The 20,344-nt window shown below is 44.5% G+C and overlaps 1 protein-coding gene across 1 annotated transcript; it reads right to left on the bottom strand.

Annotated features, from left to right (window-relative positions):
- Positions 1–4,323: 4,323 nt before the first annotated feature.
- Positions 4,324–19,779, bottom strand: bloc1s2 (biogenesis of lysosomal organelles complex-1, subunit 2). The gene is made up of 5 exons (XM_064989467.1): positions 19,598–19,779; positions 6,430–6,537; positions 6,068–6,187; positions 5,852–5,956; positions 4,324–5,004 (listed from the first exon to the last, which is right to left on the bottom strand). Exons 1-5 carry the CDS (start codon positions 19,767–19,769, stop codon positions 4,973–4,975), a joined length of 537 nt encoding a protein of 178 aa, XP_064845539.1. The 5' UTR covers positions 19,770–19,779; the 3' UTR covers positions 4,324–4,972.
- Between the last annotated feature and the right edge of the window lie 565 nt (positions 19,780–20,344).

The raw sequence follows: 20,344 nt of genomic DNA, 5'->3' as shown, positions 1-20,344 counted from the left end.
AAGTCCACGATGTAGTGTCGTCTGCAAACTTGATGATTGAGTTGGAGGCGTGCATGGCCACGCAGTCATGGGTGAACTGGGAGTACAGGAGAGGGCTGAGAACGCACCCTTGTGGGGCCCCCAGTGTTGAGGATCAGCGGGGTGGAGATGTTTCGTACCCTCACCACCTGGGGGGCAGCCCATCAGAAAGTCCAGGACCCAGTTGCACAGGGCAGGGTCGAGACCCAGGGTCTCGGGCTTAATGACGAGTTTGGAGGGTACTATGGTGTTAAATGCTGAGCTGTAGTCGATGAACAGCATTCTTGCATAGGTATTCCTTGTGTCCAGATGGGTTAGGGCAGTGTACAGTGTGATTGCGATTCCTGTGGACCTATTAGGGCGGTAAGCAAATTGGAGTGGGTCTACAGTGTCAGGTAGGGTGGAGGTGATATGATCCTTGACTAGTCTCTCAAAGCACTTCATGATGACGGAAGTGAGTGCTATGTGGCGATAGTCGTTCAGCTCAGTTACCTTTGCTTTCTTGGGAACAGGAACAATGTTGGCCCTCTTGAAGCATGTGGGAACAGCAGACTGGGATGGGGATTGATTGAATATGTCCGTAAACACACCTGCCAGCTAGTCTGCGCATGCTCCGAGGACGCGGCTAGGGATGCCGTCTGGACGGGCAGCCTTGCGAGGGTTGACACATTTAAAATGTTTTACTCACGTTGGCTGCATTGAATGAGAGTCATCAGGTTTTGGTAGTGGGCCGTGTCGGTGGCACTGTATTGTCCTCAAAGCAAGCGAAGTTGTTTAGTTTGTCTGGGAGCAATACATCGGGGTCCAAGTTTCTTTTTGTAGTCCGTGATTGGATGTAGACCCCGCTATATTCCTCTCGTGTCTGAGCCGTTGAATTGCGACTCTACTTTGTCTCTATACGGACGCTTAGTTTGTTTGATTGCCTTGCAGAGGGAATAGCTACACTGTTTGTATTCGGCCATGTTTCCGGTCACCTTGCCCTGATTAAAAGCAGTGGTTCGCGCTTTCAGTTTTGTGCGAATGCTGCCATCAATCCATGGTTTCTGGTTGGGGAAGGTTTTAATAGTCGCTGTTGGTACAACATCACCGATGCACTTGCTAATAAACTCACTCACAGAATCAGCGTATACATCAATGTTGTTGTTTGACGCTATCCGGAACATATCCCAGTCCACGTGATCGAAGCAATCTTGAAGCGTGGAATCAAATTGGTCGGACCAGCGTTGAACAGACCTCAGCATGGGCGTTTCCTGTTTTAGTTTCTGTCTATAGGCTGGGAGCAACAAAATGTAGTTGTGGTCAGATTTGCCAAAAGGAGGGCGGGGGATGGTTTGCATGCATCGCGGAAGTTAGCGTAACAGTGATCCAGAATTTTCCCAGCCCGGGTTCCGCATTCGATATGCTGCTAAAATTTAGGGTGCCTTGTTTTCAGATTAGCCTTATTAAAATCCCCTGCTACAATAACTGCAGCCTCAGGATATGTGGTTTCCAGTTTACATAGAGTCCTCTTGGTAGATAATGCGGTCGGTTTTTGATTGTAAGGAATTCTAGGTCAGGTGAACAAAAGGACTTGAGTTCCTGTATGTTGTTATGATCACACCACGACTTGTTAATCATAAGGCATACACCCCCGCCCTTCTTATCAGAGAGATGTTTGTGTCTGTCGGCGCGAAGCGTGAAGAAACCAGGTGGCTGTACCAACTCTGATAACATATATCCCGAGTGAGCCATATTTCCATGAAACAGAGATTGTTACAATCTCTGATGTCTCTCTGGAAGGCAACCCTTGCTCGGATTGTCTACCTTGTTGTCAAGAGACTGGACGTTGGCTAGTAGTATACTAGGGAGCAGTGGGCGATGTACCCGTCTACAGAGCCTGACCAGAAGACCGCGCCGTCTGCCACTTCTACGGCACCTTTGTTTTGGGTTGCCGGCTGGGATCCGAACATTTGTCCAGGGTGGTGGACCAAACAGAGGATCCGCTTCGGGAAAGTTGTATTCCTGGTCGTAATGTTGGCGGTGCTCTTATATCCAATAGTTCCTCCCCGCTGTATGTAATGAGACTTAAGATTTCCTGGGGTAACAAGTAAGAAATAATACATAAAAAAATAAAAATAAATACTGCATAGTTTTCTAAGAACGCGAAGCGAGGCGGCCATCTCTGTCGGCAGTGAAGATAAGATACATTGTCGTTCCTCTGAACCCTCACCAGTCTCCCCCATAGGGACTTGGGTGCCTGTAGGTCTGGGAGACAGTGGGACCTGCAGTGACCTGGTACCAGTTAGACATGGTGCTGAGAACAGAGACGGACCACACATCAAAGCAGAAAATTGAAAAACACATGCGCGTGCACACTTCATGAATACAACTGAGGTTTTCCAGAACCCCTCACTTACTCAACAGTGTGGTATGGCATCCTGCCCTGCTATTGTAATTGGCCATCTTGATTGATGTTTGATATTTCTAAAATCATATTTCTCAAGGACTCTCTCAGGGACTTTTGTGGTCAGTACCAGTAAGAACAGTCTGTGCGTACGCATAATATGTTTATGTGCCAATACTGGCTAGTGTCCCATCTGTCTTTCTATCCATCTAGAGCAGGGGTTTTCAAACCTTTCCTCGGGGACACCCAGCCATTCCATGTTTTTTAACTTATCGACAGCTAGCACACCTGATCAACTTTAACTAATCATCAAACCCTTGAATAGGTGAATCAGGTGAGCTGGTTAAGGGCTACAACAAAATTGTGAAATGTCTTGGGGTCCCAGAGGAGAGGTGGGAAAACCCCTGATCTAGAGTGTGTGATTGTCAGGCTTTGTGTCGGTCTTTCAGTGGTTACACAGATTCATATAATAAATCAGAGTAAACTGTATTGGCACTTGAAGGGATGTCCTCAGGGAGCCTCCTGATAGACGATAGCAGGCCTCGATCACGCCTCGCTTTAAATAAGACTCGTTGGGCCTCCTGAGCGGCGCGGCGGTCTAAGCAACTGCATCGCAGTGCTTGAGGTGTCACTACAGACTGGGTTCGATCCCCGGCTGTGTCATAGCTGGCCGTGAGCAGGAGACCCATGAGGTGGCGCACAATTGGCCCAGCATTGTCCCGGTTAGGGGAAGGTTTGGCCGGCCAGGATGTCCTTGTCCCATCGCGCTCTAGCAACTCCTTATGGCGGGTCGGCGCCTGCAAGCTGACTTTGTTTGCCAGTTGTACAATGTTTCCTCCAACACATTGGTGCGGCTGGCTTCCGGGTTGAGCGAGCAGTGTGTCAAGAAGCAGTGAGGCTTGGCAGGGTTGCGTTGTGGAGGACGCCTGGCTCTCGACCTTCGCCTCTCCCGAATCCGTACGGGAGTTGCAGCGATGGGACAAGACCAACTACCAATTGGGGAGAAAAATGGGTAAAAGTACAAACATAAAAATAAGACTCTTTCTTGAGCAATAAAGAGTCGGATGACAGGGGAAAGAAACCAGAGCCTCATTTAATTCTCCCTCCCTTGTCCCGTTCCCCTACTTATCGGATTTAACCCCCCATACGCAGCGTTACACTCATGATGCGGTCTCAGCGAGTCAACCGTCCTGTGGCGCTCAGACAACCTGAGTTCAAACCGAGTTTGTCATATATTGTACCCCCTGAAGATTGTAAGTTGTAGCAACAAATGAAAACACCATGTTGAAACATTTATCGACGAGGGGAGAGAGAGAGCGAGGGAGGTAAATAATGTTACATTATGAATAATGAGCTGGGCCTTCACTGGCCTAACGACAGAGACCTGCTTTAGATTAAGCCCCTACAAACAAACACACACACACACACACAAACTCACAACCCCCATGCAGCCACTTACATACACACAGGAGAGCAGTGCAGGAGGCCATATCAGCATCCACTCTGATAATCTATTGCCCCTGGCAATGATATCAGATTTGCTTTGCTCCAGGACAAAAGAGGGAGAGAAGGAAAGGGGATAAAATACAAAGACAGGGAGAACTGGGCCTGTAACCAAAAGTTCACTGGTTCGAATCCCTGAGATGACTAGGTGAAAAATCTGTCAATGTGCCCTTGAGCAAGGCTATTAACCCTAATTGCGCCTGTAAGTTGCTCTGGATATGAGAGGGTTTGTGGTTAGTTAGGGTGCAGAGGGGGTCTGTGTGTGTGTGGTTGGTTGGGGTCTGGGGGAATGTTTCAGTGGAAATGTGAATCAACAATGTCGTCTGGGAGATCACACCCTAGTCTCACATACACAGCCTACACTTCATTATGAACATGGAGTACCGCTTCCATCTGCTGGCCAAATGACAACACATCAGTTTCCTTTACAGATTTATTATTATTAGATAATGTTCTTAGAAGATACATTGTACACATGCTGCTATCAAACATGTATGTCAATTCTTTTAAGGGACATTAGTATACACAAGCAAAGAAGTATTATAAAGATCATAAAAAAAGGTTTGAATTCAGTTCATGATGCCAGCAGAGGAAAACATTTAAAGAAGCTAAAGTCCATCAGTAGAAAAGTGAATTTGGTTGTCATCTTCTTAGCTGTGTACCTTCAAGGTTAGAAGGATGTTGCTGATTCTAGGGTAGTGTGCACCAAGGTAGGGGTCAATTCACTAAATCCAGGAAGTAAATAGTCATAGTGACAGGACGACACAGAGCGGCCTGGAATGTTGCTAACAGGAATATGGACTCAAACTACCCAAAGCCCCATCGACAAGCAACTTTAATGATCCAACAAAAATGATAATACTAGGTCTAACATCTGGGATATCCCTCCAACCAACCCCAGGCTACCTCATACCTCTCTATATAAGGTTGGTGTTGTAAAGATGTGGGTGTTGCTTCCTCAGATCAAAAGGGTTAACAGACGGGGAGAAGGAGGACCAGTACCCCCTCAGGCCTCCTCCAACCCCTCTTCCTCCTTTCCATATAATCTTCTTCAATATTTACTCCTCATCATCGCTTCTCCAGTTTCTTGAATTTGGCCTCTGCAGAGAGACAGACAGATTGACTGACTGTGCAGGAAGGTTAGTCAGTCTCACACACACACTTAAGAGTAGTGGCCAAGGGAAGTTCATTTTTAGCTGTTCATTTGGGACAGTGTGCTAGCGCTCTCTGCTGTTGGAGCTCAGGGTGTAGAGGTGAACTTAAACAGCAGAGGGCACCATAAGGCTGTTCCTAACATTAAAGGGCCAGTGCATTTTTAATATGACACTATGAGGTCGAAATAACACAGCCTGTTCAGGTGGGATGGAGTTTTCGGCCCAGATCATGACGTCACAATCTGATTTGATTATAAAAGACCAAAAACCGTTCATCAGGGTAAGCAGGTGGGCTCTAGATCATCCTATCAGCCAATCAGGGCTGTGTATGTGAATATCTTCAAACTTCTTTCATAACGCCCACACGATCAGACTGAGCATTTCAATGGCCAAAAGAGGAACAGGGTAATAAATTATGCTAATATATATTTAGGAGTCGTTTAAGTAAACAGTGATTTATTAGACATATTGTGATGATTAAAAAAACAACATTAAAAACACTGCATGGGGCTTTAATGTTGAGCTGAACACTGCAGCACAGCTATTCTTAGCACATCTGCTATAGAGACTGCAAGCAGATTCTAATAGAGAAGCCATAGTGAACGAGCTAACAGATATGTATTTCTATCTACCACTTCTCTCCCCCAGTTAGTCTGTGAGGGTTAAGGTTACACACAAACTCAGTAGGCCCTTTTCCACTTACAGCCCTGGTATAAATATAGACCTGCAATATGAAGCTACGGTATGTGTTTCCACAGGCATGCTACACTGTCTCTGTGTGTTTCTGTCTTACCAAGCTTCTTGGAGTAGGTGTCCAGTTTATAAGCAGCCTGCTCCAGAGACGACACTTGTTCCTCAATCTGGTTTATCTGGTCAAGATAGGGCTGGAGGCTGGCGTCTGTAACACACAAAACAATATCTTTTTCAGCTAAATTTAGGTAAAACCCCCCGTCATTTTCATAAAGGGTCGCAAGCTTCCCCCTCACGTTTGAAAGGCTAATAAACATACACTTGAGGTTGAGGTCCTGCAGGTTCCTGCTGATATTAATGCTGATGTCTTTCATCTCCATGTACTTCAGACTGGTCAGCTTGTTCATATTCTCCAGCAGACGGTAGTCCTCACAGGTGCCTGGGAGAAGAGGGAAACGGGGGAGCATGAAACAGGAGATGACATTGTTGTTATGCTGAAGACATGACAGAGTGTAATAAAGTGTAATAAAACTCAATATTTGGAAGGTGTTCTTAATGTTTTGTACACTCAGCATATACTAGTATGCAGCTGTATAGACATATAGAGGGAGAGACAGAAGACAGTCAGAGACAGGCAGGGGAGACAGAAATGCAGGAATACTGACAGACAGACAGGCACACCTGTGAGTTCTCCTTGTAGGAAGACCGCCATCTTATCGAACATGTCTGTACAGAGCTCATTGATGTCTGGTTCTACAGCCTCCTCTGCAGTCTCCACCCCACCGTCACCTACACACACAGCAGAGTTACACACCATTGACATGTTGTAGAAACATCCCATCATCCGTACTCTGGAGGATTCTGCTGGCTCCTACCTCAGATGTAGGACCAATTTGCCAGTCCCTTGGCATGATGCTGTGATAGTCGGATTAGCTACTGCATTCTAATGTAATAAAAAGGTACTCATGGCCGACTCCAGGCATAAGCAGTTTCTTAATAAACTCAAATTTTGTGCATAAATTTGTTTACATCCCTGTTGGTGAGCATTTTTCCTTTGCCCAGATAATTAGTCCACCTGACAGGTGTGGCTTATCAAGATGCTAATTAAACAGCATGATCATTACAGAGGTGCACATTGTGCTGCGGACAATATACAGTAAGGCCACTCTAAAATGGGCAGTTTTTTCATACAACACAATGCCACAGATGTCTCAAGTTGAGGGAGCGTGTAATTGGCATGCTGACTGCAGGTATTTCCACCAGAGCTGTTGCCAGATAATTGTATGTTAATTTATCTACCATAAGCTGCGTCGAACGTCATTTTAGAAAATTTGGCAGTACGTCCAACCGGCCTCACAACTGCAGACCACGCCAGCCCAGGACCTCCACATCCGGCTTCTTCACCTGTGGGATTATCTGAGACCAACCACCCGGACAGCTGATGAAACTGAGGAGTATTTATGTCTGTAATAAAGCTCTTGTTGGGAAAACTCATTCTGATTGGCTGGGCATGGCTCCGCAGTGGGTGAGCCTATGCCCACCCAGAGCTGCCCCCCTGCCCAGTCATGTCAAATCCATAGATTAGGGCTTATTTATTTATTTATTTCAATTGTCTGATTTACTTATATGAACTGTAACTCTGTAAACTTTTTGAAATTGTTGCATGTTGCGTTTATATTTTTGTTCAGTATATACTCATAAATATATATATAAAAAAGTATGTGGACACCCCTACAAATTAGTGGATTGAGCTATTTTTGCCACACCCATTGCTGACAGGTTTATAAAAAACAAGCACACAGCCCTGCAATCTCCATAGACAAACATTGGCAGTAGAATGGCCTCACCGAAGAGCTCAGTGACTTTCAACGTGGCACAGTCATAGGATGCCAACTTTACACCAAGTCATTTTGTCACATTTCTGCCCTGGTCAACTGTAAGTGTTATTGTGAAGTGAAAATGACTAGGACAAAAAACGGCTCAGCCGTGAAGTGGTAGGCCACACAGGCTCACAGAACGGGACCGCCGAGGGCTGAAACACGTAAAAATAGTCTTTCCTCAGTTGCAACAATCACTACAGAGTTCCAAACAGTTTCTGGAAGCAACATCAGCACAAGAACTGTTCATCGAGAGCTTCATGAAATGGATTTCCATGGCCGAGCAGCCGCAAACAAGCCTAAGATGCGCAATGCCAAGAGACGTCTGTAGTGATGTCAAGCTCGCCGCTATTGGACTCTGGAGCAGTGGAAATGCATTCTCTGGAGTGATGAATCACAATTCACCATCTGGCAGTCAGACAGATGAATCTGGGTTTGGCAGATGCCAGGAGAATGCTACCTGCCCCAATGTAGTGTCAACTGTAAAGTTTGGTGTGAGAGGTCTGGGGCTGTTTTTCATATTTCGGATTAGGCCCCTTAGTTCCAGTGAAGGGAAATCTTAACACTACAGTATACAATGACATTCTAGACAATTCTGTGCTGCCAACTTTGTGGCAACAGATTGGGGAAGGCCCTTTCCTGTTTATGCATGGCAGTGCCCCCCGTGCACAAAGCAAGATCTATACAGAACTGGTTTAACGAGATCGGTGTCAAAGAACTTGACTGGCTTGCACAGAGCCCTAACCTCAACCCCATCGAACACCTTTGGGCTGAATTGGAACGCTGACTACGAGCCAGTCCTAATCGCCCAATATCAGTGCCAGACCTCACTAATGTGCTTGTGGCTGAATGGAAGCAAGTCCCAAATGCAATGTTTCAACATCTAGTTTAGATTTAGCAAGTTAACACTGGAGTGATAAGTATCCGGGTTGGCGACCCCCCCTTGGGTTGTGCCGTGGCGGAGATCTTTGTGGGCTATACACTGCATCGTCTCAGGATGATACGTTTGTGGTTGAAGATATCCCTCTAGTGGTGTGGGGGCTGTGCTTTGGTAAAGTGGGTGGGGTTATATCCTGCCTGTTTGGCCCTGTCCGTGTGTATCCTCGGTCAGAGCATCCAGTATTTATGCGTCGTGGGGCTAGGGTCAGTCTGTTATATCTGGAGTATTGCTCCTGTCTTAACCGGTGTCCTGTGTGAATTTAAGTATGCTCTCTCTAATTCTCTCTCTGAGCCCAAGGACCACGCCTTAGGACTACCTGGCCTGATAACTCCTTGCTGTCCCCAGTCCACCTGGCTGTGCTGCTATTCCAGTTTCAACTGTTCTGCCTGCAGCTATGGAACCCTGACCTGTTCACCAGATGTGCTACCTGTCCCAGACCTGCTGTTTTCAACTCTCTAGAGACAGAAGGAGCGGTAGAGATACTCTGAATGATCGGGTATGAAAAGCCAACTGTGATTTACTCCTGAGGTGCTGACCTGTTGCACCCTCGTCAACTACTGTGATTATTATTATTATTTGACCATGCTGGTCATCTATGAACATTTGAACATCTTAGCCATGTTCTGTTATAATCTCCACCCGGCACAGCCAGAAGAGGACTGGCCAACCCTCATAGCCTGGTTCCTCTCAAAGTTTCTTCCTAGGTTCTAGCCTTTCTAGGGAGTTTTTCCGAGCCACCGTGCTTCTACACCTGCATTGCTTGCGGTTTGGTGTTTTAGGCTGGATTTCTGTACAGAAGGGCTTAATAAATACATTTGATTGACCAAAGTAGAAATACTGGTGTGCAAAAGAGCAAAAAAGTCAATAAAAACAATGTGGGGATGAAGTAGGTAGTTGGATGGGCTATTTACAGATGGGCTGTGTACAGCTGCAGAGATCGGTATGCTGATGCTTAAAGTTAGTGAGGGAGATTCAGTTGAAGTCAGAAGTTTACATACACTTAGGTTGGAGTCATTGAAACTCATTTTCAACCACTCCACAAAGTTCTTGTTAACAAACTATCGTTTTGGCAAGTCGGTTAGGACACCTACTTCTTGCATGACAAGTAATTTTTCCAACAATTGTTTGTAGACTATTTAACTTATAATTCACTGTATCACAATTCCACTGGGTCAGAAGTTTACATACACTAAGTTGACTGCCTTTAAACAGCTTGGAAAATACCAGAAAATTGTGTCATGGCTTTATAAGCTTCTGATAGGCTAATTGACATAACTTGAGTCAATTGGAGGTGTACCTGTGAATGTACACTGCTCAAAAAAATAAAGGGAACACTAAAATAACACATCCTAGATCTGAATGAATGAAATATTCTTATTAAATACTTTTTTCTTTACATAGTTGAATGTGCTGACAACAAAATCACAAAGATTATCAATGGAAATCAAATTCATCAACCCATGGAGGTCTGGATTTGGAGTCACACTCAAAATTAAAGTGGAAAACCACACTACAGGCTGATCCAACTTTGATGTAATGTCCTTAAAACAAGTCAAAATGAGGCTCAGTAGTGTGTGTGGCCTCCACGTGCCTGTATGACCTCCCTACAATGCCTGGGCATGCTCCTGATGAGGTGGCGGATGGTCTCCTGAGGGATCTCCTCCCAGACCTGGACTAAAGCATCCGCCAACTCCTGGACAGTCTGTGGTGCAATTGGTGGATGGAGCGAGACATGATGTCCCATATGTGCTCAATTGGATTCAGGTCTGGGGAACGGGCGGGCCAGTCCATAGCATCAATGACTTCCTCTTGCAGGAACTGCTGACACACTTCAGCCACATGAGGTCGAGCATAGTCTTGCATTAGGAGGAACCCAGGGCCAACCGCACCAGCATATGTTCTCACAAGTGGTCTGAGGATCTCATCTCGGTACCTAATGGCAGTCAGGCTACCTCTGGCAAGCACATAGAGGACTGTGCGGCCCCCCAAAGAAATGCCACCCCACACCATGACTGACCCACCGCCAAACCGGTCATACTGGAGGATGTTGCAGGCAGCAGAACGTTCTCCACGGCGTCTCCAGACTGTCACGTCTGTCACGTGCTCAGTGTGAACCTGCTTTCATCTGTGAAGAGCACAGCGCGGGAGTGGCGAATTTGCCAATCTGGGTGTTCTCTGGCAAATGCCAAACGTCCTTCACGGTGTTGGGCTGTAAGCTGTGGATGTGGACGTCGGTCCCTCATACCACCCTCATGGAGTCGGTTTCTGACCGTTTGAGCAGACACATGCACATTTGTGGCCTGCTGGAGGTTATTTTGCAGGGCTCTGGCAGTGCTCCTCCTGGTCCTCCTTGCACAAAGGCGCAGGTAGCGGTCCTGCTGATGGGTTGTTACCCTCCTACTGCCTCCTCCACGTCTCCTGATGTACTGGCCTGTCTCCTGGTAGCGCCTCCATGCTCTGGACACTACGCTGACAGACACAGCAAACCTTCTTGCCACAGCTCGCAATGATGTGCCATCCTGGATGAGCTGCACTACCTGAGCCTCTTGTGTGGGTTGTAGACTTTGTCTCATGCTGCCACTAGAGTGAAAGCACCGCCAGCATTCAAAAGTGACCAAAACATCAGCCAGGAAGCATAGGAACTGAGAAGTGGTCTGTGATCACCACCTGCAGAACCACTCCTTTATTGGGGGATGTCTTGCTAATTGCCTATAAATTCCACCTGTTGTCTATTCCATTTGCACAAGAGCATGTGACATTTATTGTCAATCAGTGTTGCTTCCTAAGTGGACGGTTTAATTTCACAGAAGTGTGATTGACTTGGAGTTACATTGTGTTGTTTAAGTGTTCCCTTTATTTTTTGGAGCAGTGTATTTCAAGGCCTACCTTCAAACTCAGGTCCTCTTTGCTTGACATCATGGAAAAATCAAAAGAAATCAGCAAAGACATCAGAAAATAAATTGTAGAACTTCACAAGTCTGGTCCATCCTTGGGAGCAATTTCCAAATGCCTGAAGGTACCATGTTCATCTATACAAACAATAGTACACAAATATAAACACTATGGAACCATGCAGCCATCATACCGCTCAGGAAGGAGACACATTCTGTCTCCTAAAGATGAATGTCCTTTGGTGAGAAAACTGCAAAGCAATCCAATAACAAAGGCAAATGACCTTGTGAAGATGCTGGAGGAAACAGGTACAAAAGGATTTATATCCACAGTAAAACAAGTCCTATATCGACATAACCTGAAAGGCCGCTCAGTAAAGAAGAAACCACTGCTCCAAAAGCACCATAAAAAAAGTAAGACTACAGGTTTAACTGCACACGAGGACAAAGATTGTACTTTTTGTAGACATGTCCTCTAGTCTGATTAAACAAAAACAGAACTGTTCGGCCGTAATGACCATCGTTATGTTTGGAGGACCAAGGGGGATGCTTGCAAGCCGAAGAACACCATCTCAACCGTGAAGCACGGGGGTGGCAGCATCATGCTGTGGGGCTGCTTTGCTGCAGGAGGGGCTGGTGCACTTTACAAAATAGATGGCATGATGAGGAAAGAAAATTCTGTGGATATATTGAAGCAACATCTCAAGACATCAGTCAGGAAGTTAAAGCTTGGTCGCAAATGGGTCTTCCAAATGGACAATGACTCCAAGCATACTTCCAAAGTTGTGGCAAAATAGCTTAAGGAAAACAAAGTCAAGGTATTGGAGTGGCCATCATGAAGCCCTGACCTCAATCCTATAGAAAATGTGTGGGCAGAACTGAAAAAGTGTGTGCGAGCAAGGAGGCCTACAAACTTGACTCAGTTACACCAGCTCTGTCAGTAGGGATGGGCCAAAATTCACCAAACTTATTGTGGGAAGCTTGTGGAAGACTACCCGAAATGTTTGACCCAAGTTAAACAATTTAAAGGCAATGCTACCAAATGCTAATTGAGTGCATATAAACTTCTGACCCACTGGGAATGTGATAAAAGAAATAAAAGCTGAAATAAATAATTCTCTACTACTTTTCTGACATTTCACATTCTTAAAATAAAGTGGTGATTCTAACTGACCTAAGACATGGAATTTTTACTAGGATTAAAATGTCAGTAATTGTGAAAAACTGAGTGTAAATGTATTTTGCTAAGGTGTATGTAAACTTCTGACTTCAACTGTATATATCTCCAACTTCAGCGATTTTTGCAAATTGTTCAAGTCATTGGCAGCAGAGAACTGGAAGGAAAGGCGGCCAAAGGGGGTGTTGGCTTTGGGAATGACCAGTGAGATATACCTGCTGGAGCTTTACTATGGTGACCAGTGAGCTGCGTTAAGGCGGAGCTTTACCTAGCAGACGAATATGTAGCAAAGGCCAGCCGACGAGAGCATACAGATCGCAGTGGTGGGTAGTTCTGGGGCTTCGGTGACAAAACAGATTGCACTGTGATAACTGGATGCAGTTTGCTGAGAGTGTTGGAGGCTATTTTGTAAATGACATCGCCGAAGTCGAGGATTGGTAGGATAGTCAATTTTATGAGGGTATGCTTTGCAGCGTGAGTGAAGGAGACTTTGTTGCGAAACAGGAAGACAATTCTACATTTAATTTTGGATTGGAGATGTTTAATATCAGTTTGGAAAGAGAGTTTACAGTCTAGCCAGACACCTAGGTATTTGTTGTTGTCCACATATTCTAAGTCAGAATCGTCCAGAGTAGTGATGCTCGTCGGGCGGGCGGGTGCGGGCAGCGGTCGGTTGAAGAGCATGCATTTAGTTTTACTAGCATTTAAGAGCAGTTGGAGGCCACGGAAGGAGTGTTGTATGGCATTGAAGCTCGTTTGGAGTTAGTGTCCAAAAAAGGGCCAGATGTATACAGAATGGTGTCGTAGAGGTGGATCAAGGAATCACCCGCAGCAAGAGTGTCATCATTGATATATACAGAGAAAAGAGTCGGCCCGAGAAGTAAACCCTGTGGTACCCCCATAGACTGCCAGAGGTCCGGACAACAGGCCCTCCTATTTGACACACTTACCTATCTGAGAAGTAGTTAGTGAACCAGGCGAGGCAGTCATTAGAGAAACCAGGGCTGTTTCCCTTTAAATAACTAGTTAAAAACAAATTCTTATTTTCAATGACGGCCTAGGAACAGTGGGTTAACTGCCTTGTTCAGGGACAGAACAAAATATTTTTACCTAGTCAGCTCGGGGATTCGATCTTGCAACCTTTTGGTTACTAGTCCAACGCTCTAACTACTAGGCTACCTGCCTCCCCAGTGGTGATTGACAGAGTCGAAATCCTTAACCAGGTCGATGAAGACGGCTGCACAGTACTGTCTTTTATCGATGGTGGTTATTATATTGTTTAGTACCTTGAGCGTGGCTGAGGTGCACCCGTGACCAGCTCGGAAACCCGATTGCAGAGTAGAAGGTACGATGGGATTTGAAAATGGTCAGTGATCTGTTTGTTAACGTGGCTTTCGAATACTTTAGAAAAGGCAGGGCAGAATGGATATAGGGCTGTAACAGTTTGGGTCTAGAGTATCACCCCCTTTGAAGAGGGGGCTGACCGTGGCAGCTTTCCAATCTTTAGGAATCTTGGACGATACGAAAGAGAGGTTGAAGAGACTAGTAATAGGGGTTCGCGACAATGGCAGCAGATAATTTTAGAAAGAGAGGGTCCAGATTGTCTAGCCCAGCTGATTTGTACAGGTCCAGGATTTGCAACTCTTTCAGAACATCAGTTATCTGAATTTGTGTGGAGAAGCTGGGGAGGCTTGGGCAAGTAGCTGCGGAGCTGTTGGCCGGGGTAGCCAGGAGGAAAGCATGGCCAGCCGTAGATAAATGCTTATTGAAATTCTCAATTATAGTGGATTTATCGGTAGTGACAGTGTTTCCTAGCCTCAGTGCAGTGGGCAGCTGGGAGGTGCTCTTATTCTCCATGGACTTCACAGTGTCCCACAACCTTTTAGAGTTAGAGCTACAGGGTGCAAATTTCAATTTGGAAAAGCTAGCCTTTGCTTTCCTGTGTGTATTGGTTCCTGACTTCCCTGAAAAGTTGCATATCGCATGGACAATTCGATGCTAGTGCAGTACGCCACAGGATGATTTTGTGCTGGTCGAGGGCAGCCCGGTCTGGAGTGAACCAAGGGCTATATTTGTTCTTAACTCTACATTTTTTGAAAGGGGCATTCTTATTTAAGATGGTGAGGAACTGACTTTTAAAGAACAACCATGGAATCATGTAGTAACCAAAAAGAAAATGAGAAAAGAAAGTGTTAAATCTAAATATATTTTATATTTGAGATTCTTCAAAGTAGCCTCCCTTTGCCTTGATGACAGCTTTGCACACTCTTGGCAATCGCTCAATCAGCTTCATGAAGTACTCACCTGAAATGCATTCCCATTAACAGGTGTGCCTTGTTAAAAGTGAATGTGGAATTTCTGGCCTTCTTAATGTGTTCGAGCCAATCAGTTGTGTTGTGACAAGGTATGGGGTGGTATACAGAAGATAACCTTATTTGGTAAAAGACCACGTCCATATTATGGCAAGAACAGCTCAAATAAGCAAAGTGAATCGACAGTCCATTTCTTTAAGACAGGAAGGTCAGTCAATATTGAACATTTCAAGAACTTTGAAAGCTTCTTCAAGTGCAGTCTCAAAAACCATCAAGCTAATGACAAAACTGGCTCTCGTGAGACCCAGAGTTACCTCTGCTGTAGAGGATAAGTTAATTAGTTACCAGCCTCAGAAACTGCAGCCCAAATAAATGTGCCAGAGTTCAAGTAACAGACACATCTCAACATCAATTGTTCAGAGAAGACTGTGTGTATCAGGCCTTCATGGTTGAATTGCTGCAAAGAAACTAGAGGTCGACCGATTATAATCTTTCAACGCCGATACAGATTATTGGAGGCCCAAAAAAAGCCAATACCGATTAATTGGACGATTTTTTAATATGTATTTGTAATAATGACAATTACAAATATACTGAATGAACACTTATTTTAACTTAATATAATACATCAATAAAATCAATTTAGCCTAAAATAAATAATGAAACATGTTCAATTTGGTTTAAATAATGCAAAAACTAAGTGTTGGAGAAGAAAGTAAAAGTGCAATATGTGCCATGTAAGAAAGCTAACGTTTAAGTTCCTTGCTCAGAACATGAGAACATATAAGGCTGATGGTTCCATTTAACATGAGACTTCAATATTCCAAGGTAAGAGGTTTTAGGTTGTAGTTAATATAGTATTTATAGGACTATTTCTCTCTATACCATTTGTATTTCATATACCTTTAACTATTGCATGTTCTTATAGGCACTTTAGTATTGCCAGTGTAACAGTATAGCTTAAGTCCCTCTCCTCGCCCCTACCTGGGCTCGAACCAGGAACACATCGACAACAGCCACCCTCGAAGCATCGTTACCCATCGCTCCACAAAATCCGCAGCCCTTGTCTCAGAGCAAGTTATGTTTGAAAAGCTATTAGCGTGCACCCCGCTAACTAGCTAGCCATTTCACATCGGTTACACCAGCCTAATCTCGGGAGTTGATAAGCTTGAAGTCATAAACAGCGCAATGCTTGAAGCATTGCAAAGAGCTGCTGGCAAAACGCACGAAAGCGCTGTTTGAATGAATGCTTACGAGCCTGCTGCTGCCTAACATCACTCAAGTCAGACTGCTCTATCAAATCATAAACTTAATTATAACATAATAACACACAGAAATAAGAGCCTTAGGTCATTAATATGGTCGAATCCGTAAACTATCATTTCAAAAACAAAACATTTATTCTTTCAGGGAAATATGGAACCGTTCTATATTTTAACCAACGGGTGGCATCCCTAGGTCTAAATATTGCTGTTACATTGTACAACCTTCAATGTTATGTCATAATTACATAGAATTCTGGCAAATGAGTTCGCAACGAGCCAGGCGGCCCAAACTGTTGCATATACTCTGACTCTGCGTGCAATGAACTCAAGAGAAGAGACAATTTCACCTGGTTAATATTGCCTGCTAACCTGGATCTCTTTTAACTAAATATGCAGGTTTAAACATATATACTTCTGTGTATTGATTTTTAGAAAGGCATTGATGTTTATGGTTAGGTACAGCCGTGCAACGATTGTGCTTTTTTCGCAAGTGCGCTTTTGTTAAATCATCCCCCGTTTGGCGAAGTTGGCTGTCTTTTTTAGGAAGAAAGTCTTCACACAGTTCGCAACAAGCCAGGCGGCCCAAACTGCTGCATATACCCTGACTCTGTTGCACAGAACGCAAGAGAAGTGACACAATTTCCCTAGTTAAAAGAAATTAATGTTAGCAGGCAATATTAACTAAATATGCAAGTTTAAAAATATATACTTGCGTATTGATTTTAAGAAAGGCATTGATGTTTATGGTTAGGTACACGTTGGAGCAACGAGTCCTTTTTCGCAAATGCGCACCACATCGATTATATGCAATGCAGGACACGCTACATAAACTAGTAATATCATCAACCATGTGTAGTTAACTAGTGATTATGATTGATTGATTGTTTTTTATAAGAAAAGTTTAATGCTAGCTAGCAACTTACCTTGGCTTCTTACTTTATTCGCGTAACAGGCAGGCTCCTCGTGGAGTGCAATGAGGCAGGTGGTTAGAGCGTTGGACGAGTTCACAGTAAGGTTGTAAGATTGAATCCCCGAGCTGACAAGGTAAAAATCTGTCGTTCTGCCCGAGCAAGGCAGTTAACCCACCATTCCTAGGCCGTCATTGACAATAAGAATGTGTTCTTAACTGACTTGCCTAGTTAAATAAAAGGTGAAATTCTTTATTTTTTTTAAATAAAAAAATAAAATGTATAAAATCAGCCAAATCGGTGTCCAAAAATACCGATTTCCGATTGTTATGAAAACTTGCAATCGGCCCTAATTAATCAGCCATTTCGATTAATCAGTCGACCTCTAAAAGAAACCACTACTAAAGGAAACCAATAAGAAGAGACTTGCTTGGGCCAAGAAACACGAGCAATGGACATTAGACAGGTGGAGATTTGTCCTTTGGTCTGATGAGTCTTATATTTTTGGTTACAACCGCTGTGTTTTTGTGAGATGCAGAGTAGGTGAACAGATGATCTCTGCATGTGTGGTTCCAACAGTGAAGCATGGAGGAGGAGGTGTGATGGTGCTTTGCTGGTGACACAGTCTGTGATTTATTTAGAATTCAATGCACATTTAACAAGCATGGCCGTCACAGCATTCTGCAGTGATACGCCGTCACAGCGTTCTGCAGTGATACGCCGTCACAGCGTTCTGCAGTGATACGCCGTCACAGCGTTCTGCAGTGATACGCCGTCACAGCGTTCTGCAGTGATACGCCGTCACAGCGTTCTGCAGTGATACGCCGTCACAGCGTTCTGCAGTGATACGCCGTCACAGCGTTCTGCAGTGATACGCCGTCACAGCGTTCTGCAGTGATACGCCGTCACAGCGTTCTGCAGTGATACGCCGTCACAGCGTTCTGCAGTGATACGCCGTCACAGCGTTCTGCAGTGATACGCCGTCACAGCATTCTGCAGTGATACACCATCGCATCTGGTTTGCGCTTAGTGGGACTGTCATTTATTTTTCAACAGGACAATGACCCAACACACCTCCAGACCATGTAAGGGCTATTTGACCAGGAAGGAGAGCGCTGCATCAGATGACCTGGCCTCCACAATCACCTTACCTTAACCAAATTGAGATGAGTTGGACCGCAGAGTGAAGAAAAAGCAGCCATCAAGTGCTCAGCATGTGGGAACTCCTTCCAGGTGAAGCTGGTTGAGAGAATGCCAAGAGTGTGCCAAGTTGTCATCAAGGCAAAAGGTGGATACTTTGAAGATTCTAAAACATATTGACTTGTTTAACACTTTTTTGGTTACTACATGACTCCATGTGTGTTATTTCATAGTTTTGATGTCTTCACTATTATTCTACAATGTAGAAAATAGTAAAAATAAACCTTGAATGAGTAGGTGTGTCCAAACTTGACTGGTACCGTACACACACACATAAAAGTATGTGGACACCCCTTCCAATTAGCAGATTTGCCTATTTCAGCCACATATGTGCTGACACGTCTATAAAATCAAGGACACAGCCATGCAATCTCCATAAACACACATTGGCAGTGAAATCCCCGTACTGATGAGCTCAGGATGCCATCTTTCAGTCAGTTCATAAAATATCTGCTCTGTTCCAGCTGCCCTGGTCAACTGTAAGTGCTGTTATAGTGAAGTTAAAACATCTAGGAGCAACAACGGCTCAGCCACGAAGCGGTAGGCCTCACATGCTCACAGAACGGGATGACCGAGTGCTGAAGCGCATAGAAATCGTCTGTCCTCGGGTTGCAACGCTTGCTTAATGGAAGCTAGTCCCCACAGCAATGTTCCAACATCTAGTGGAAAGCTTTCCCAGAAGAGTGGAGGCTGTTACAGCAGCAAAGGGGGGGACCAACTCCATATTAATGCCCATGATTTTGGAATGATATGTTCAACGAGCAGGTGTCGACATACATTTGGTCATGTAGTGTATATATTAACTCAGTTGGAGTCTCAACTTAATGTTTAGAGTTAGAATACACAAGGTGCAAGTTCAACATGTGGATGTTACATCAGCAGTTTCTCTTGTTTTGTCAGTCAGACAGTCACTCAATTAGCCATGTCAGGTAACAATTTTTAGATTGCTATGTTAGTTATCATGGACAAATACCGCCCAGGGGCACTAACCTCCATGGGACCCCCATTGATTTTGTGAGTCACTCTCACTCAAATACTGTATAATTAACATGGCATCATGTTTTAGGGTCCCCAGAAGGCTAGAGCCGGCCCTTAAGGTACTAACACCAGTCTCATAGCAGAATATGGCCAGAGTAAACAACAAACAAATTGTTAATATTTTTGCACTCAATAACTAAAATAGCGCATCAATTTGCAGCAAGGGCGTCTCCATTGGCCCATTTGTGTTTGTCGACCTGCTACGGTTAGCTGGAATTGGAAGCTAGCAAGCACCACTCACTGCTGCTGGTAGGCTTCTTGGGCGCCACGGGCACAACCTGGCTGTCAGCAGCAGTCTTGCTTGGCTCTCCCCGGGAATCGGAGCTCCCTCCCAGGCTGAGGACGGTAGGATAGACAGGGGGTACTCTGGAGATGCTATCCATCGCAGCAGCCTCCTCTCCCGTGGCCGCCATTTTGCCTTTCCGCCAGTCACATGATAGCGTTTCACGTGACATTTATTGTTATCTCTACCTTTTTGCCCTTTGTGCTGTTGTCTGTGGCCAATAATGTTTGTACCATGTTGTTGTCATGTTGTGTTTTCATGTGTTGCAGCTATGCTATGTTGTTGTCTTCGGTCCCTCTTTATATAGTGATTTGTCCTATATTTTTAATTAATTTTGTCATGTTTAATCCCAGCCCCGTCCCCGCAGAAGGCCTTTTGGTAGGCCGTCATTGTAAATACGAATTTGTTCTTAACTGACTTAATAAATAAAGGTTCGATATTTATTTATTTATAAAAGGTTCAATAAAATTATAAAAATGAATTATTCCCCCTCTTCTGAATTCGAGCTACACCCTTTTACTTGACAGGTGCTTGCTACGTCGTGTGGTTGTCACAACTAACCATCATCACACAAACAATAACACAATTCATTGATATTTTTCGTATTCATATTGATTGATAGTTTTATATTTATATTGTTTTGTCATTGTTCGAGTGAATTGAGGTCGAGTGTTTTGTCTGTAGTCGTGTTGCATTATGAACACT

Source organism: Oncorhynchus masou, chromosome 15, assembly GCF_036934945.1.
Source record: "Oncorhynchus masou masou isolate Uvic2021 chromosome 15, UVic_Omas_1.1, whole genome shotgun sequence".
Lineage (NCBI taxonomy): Eukaryota > Metazoa > Chordata > Actinopteri > Salmoniformes > Salmonidae > Oncorhynchus > Oncorhynchus masou.
The sequence above is the reverse complement of the archived record's forward strand: the minus strand, read 5'-3'. Positions and strand labels throughout refer to the sequence as shown.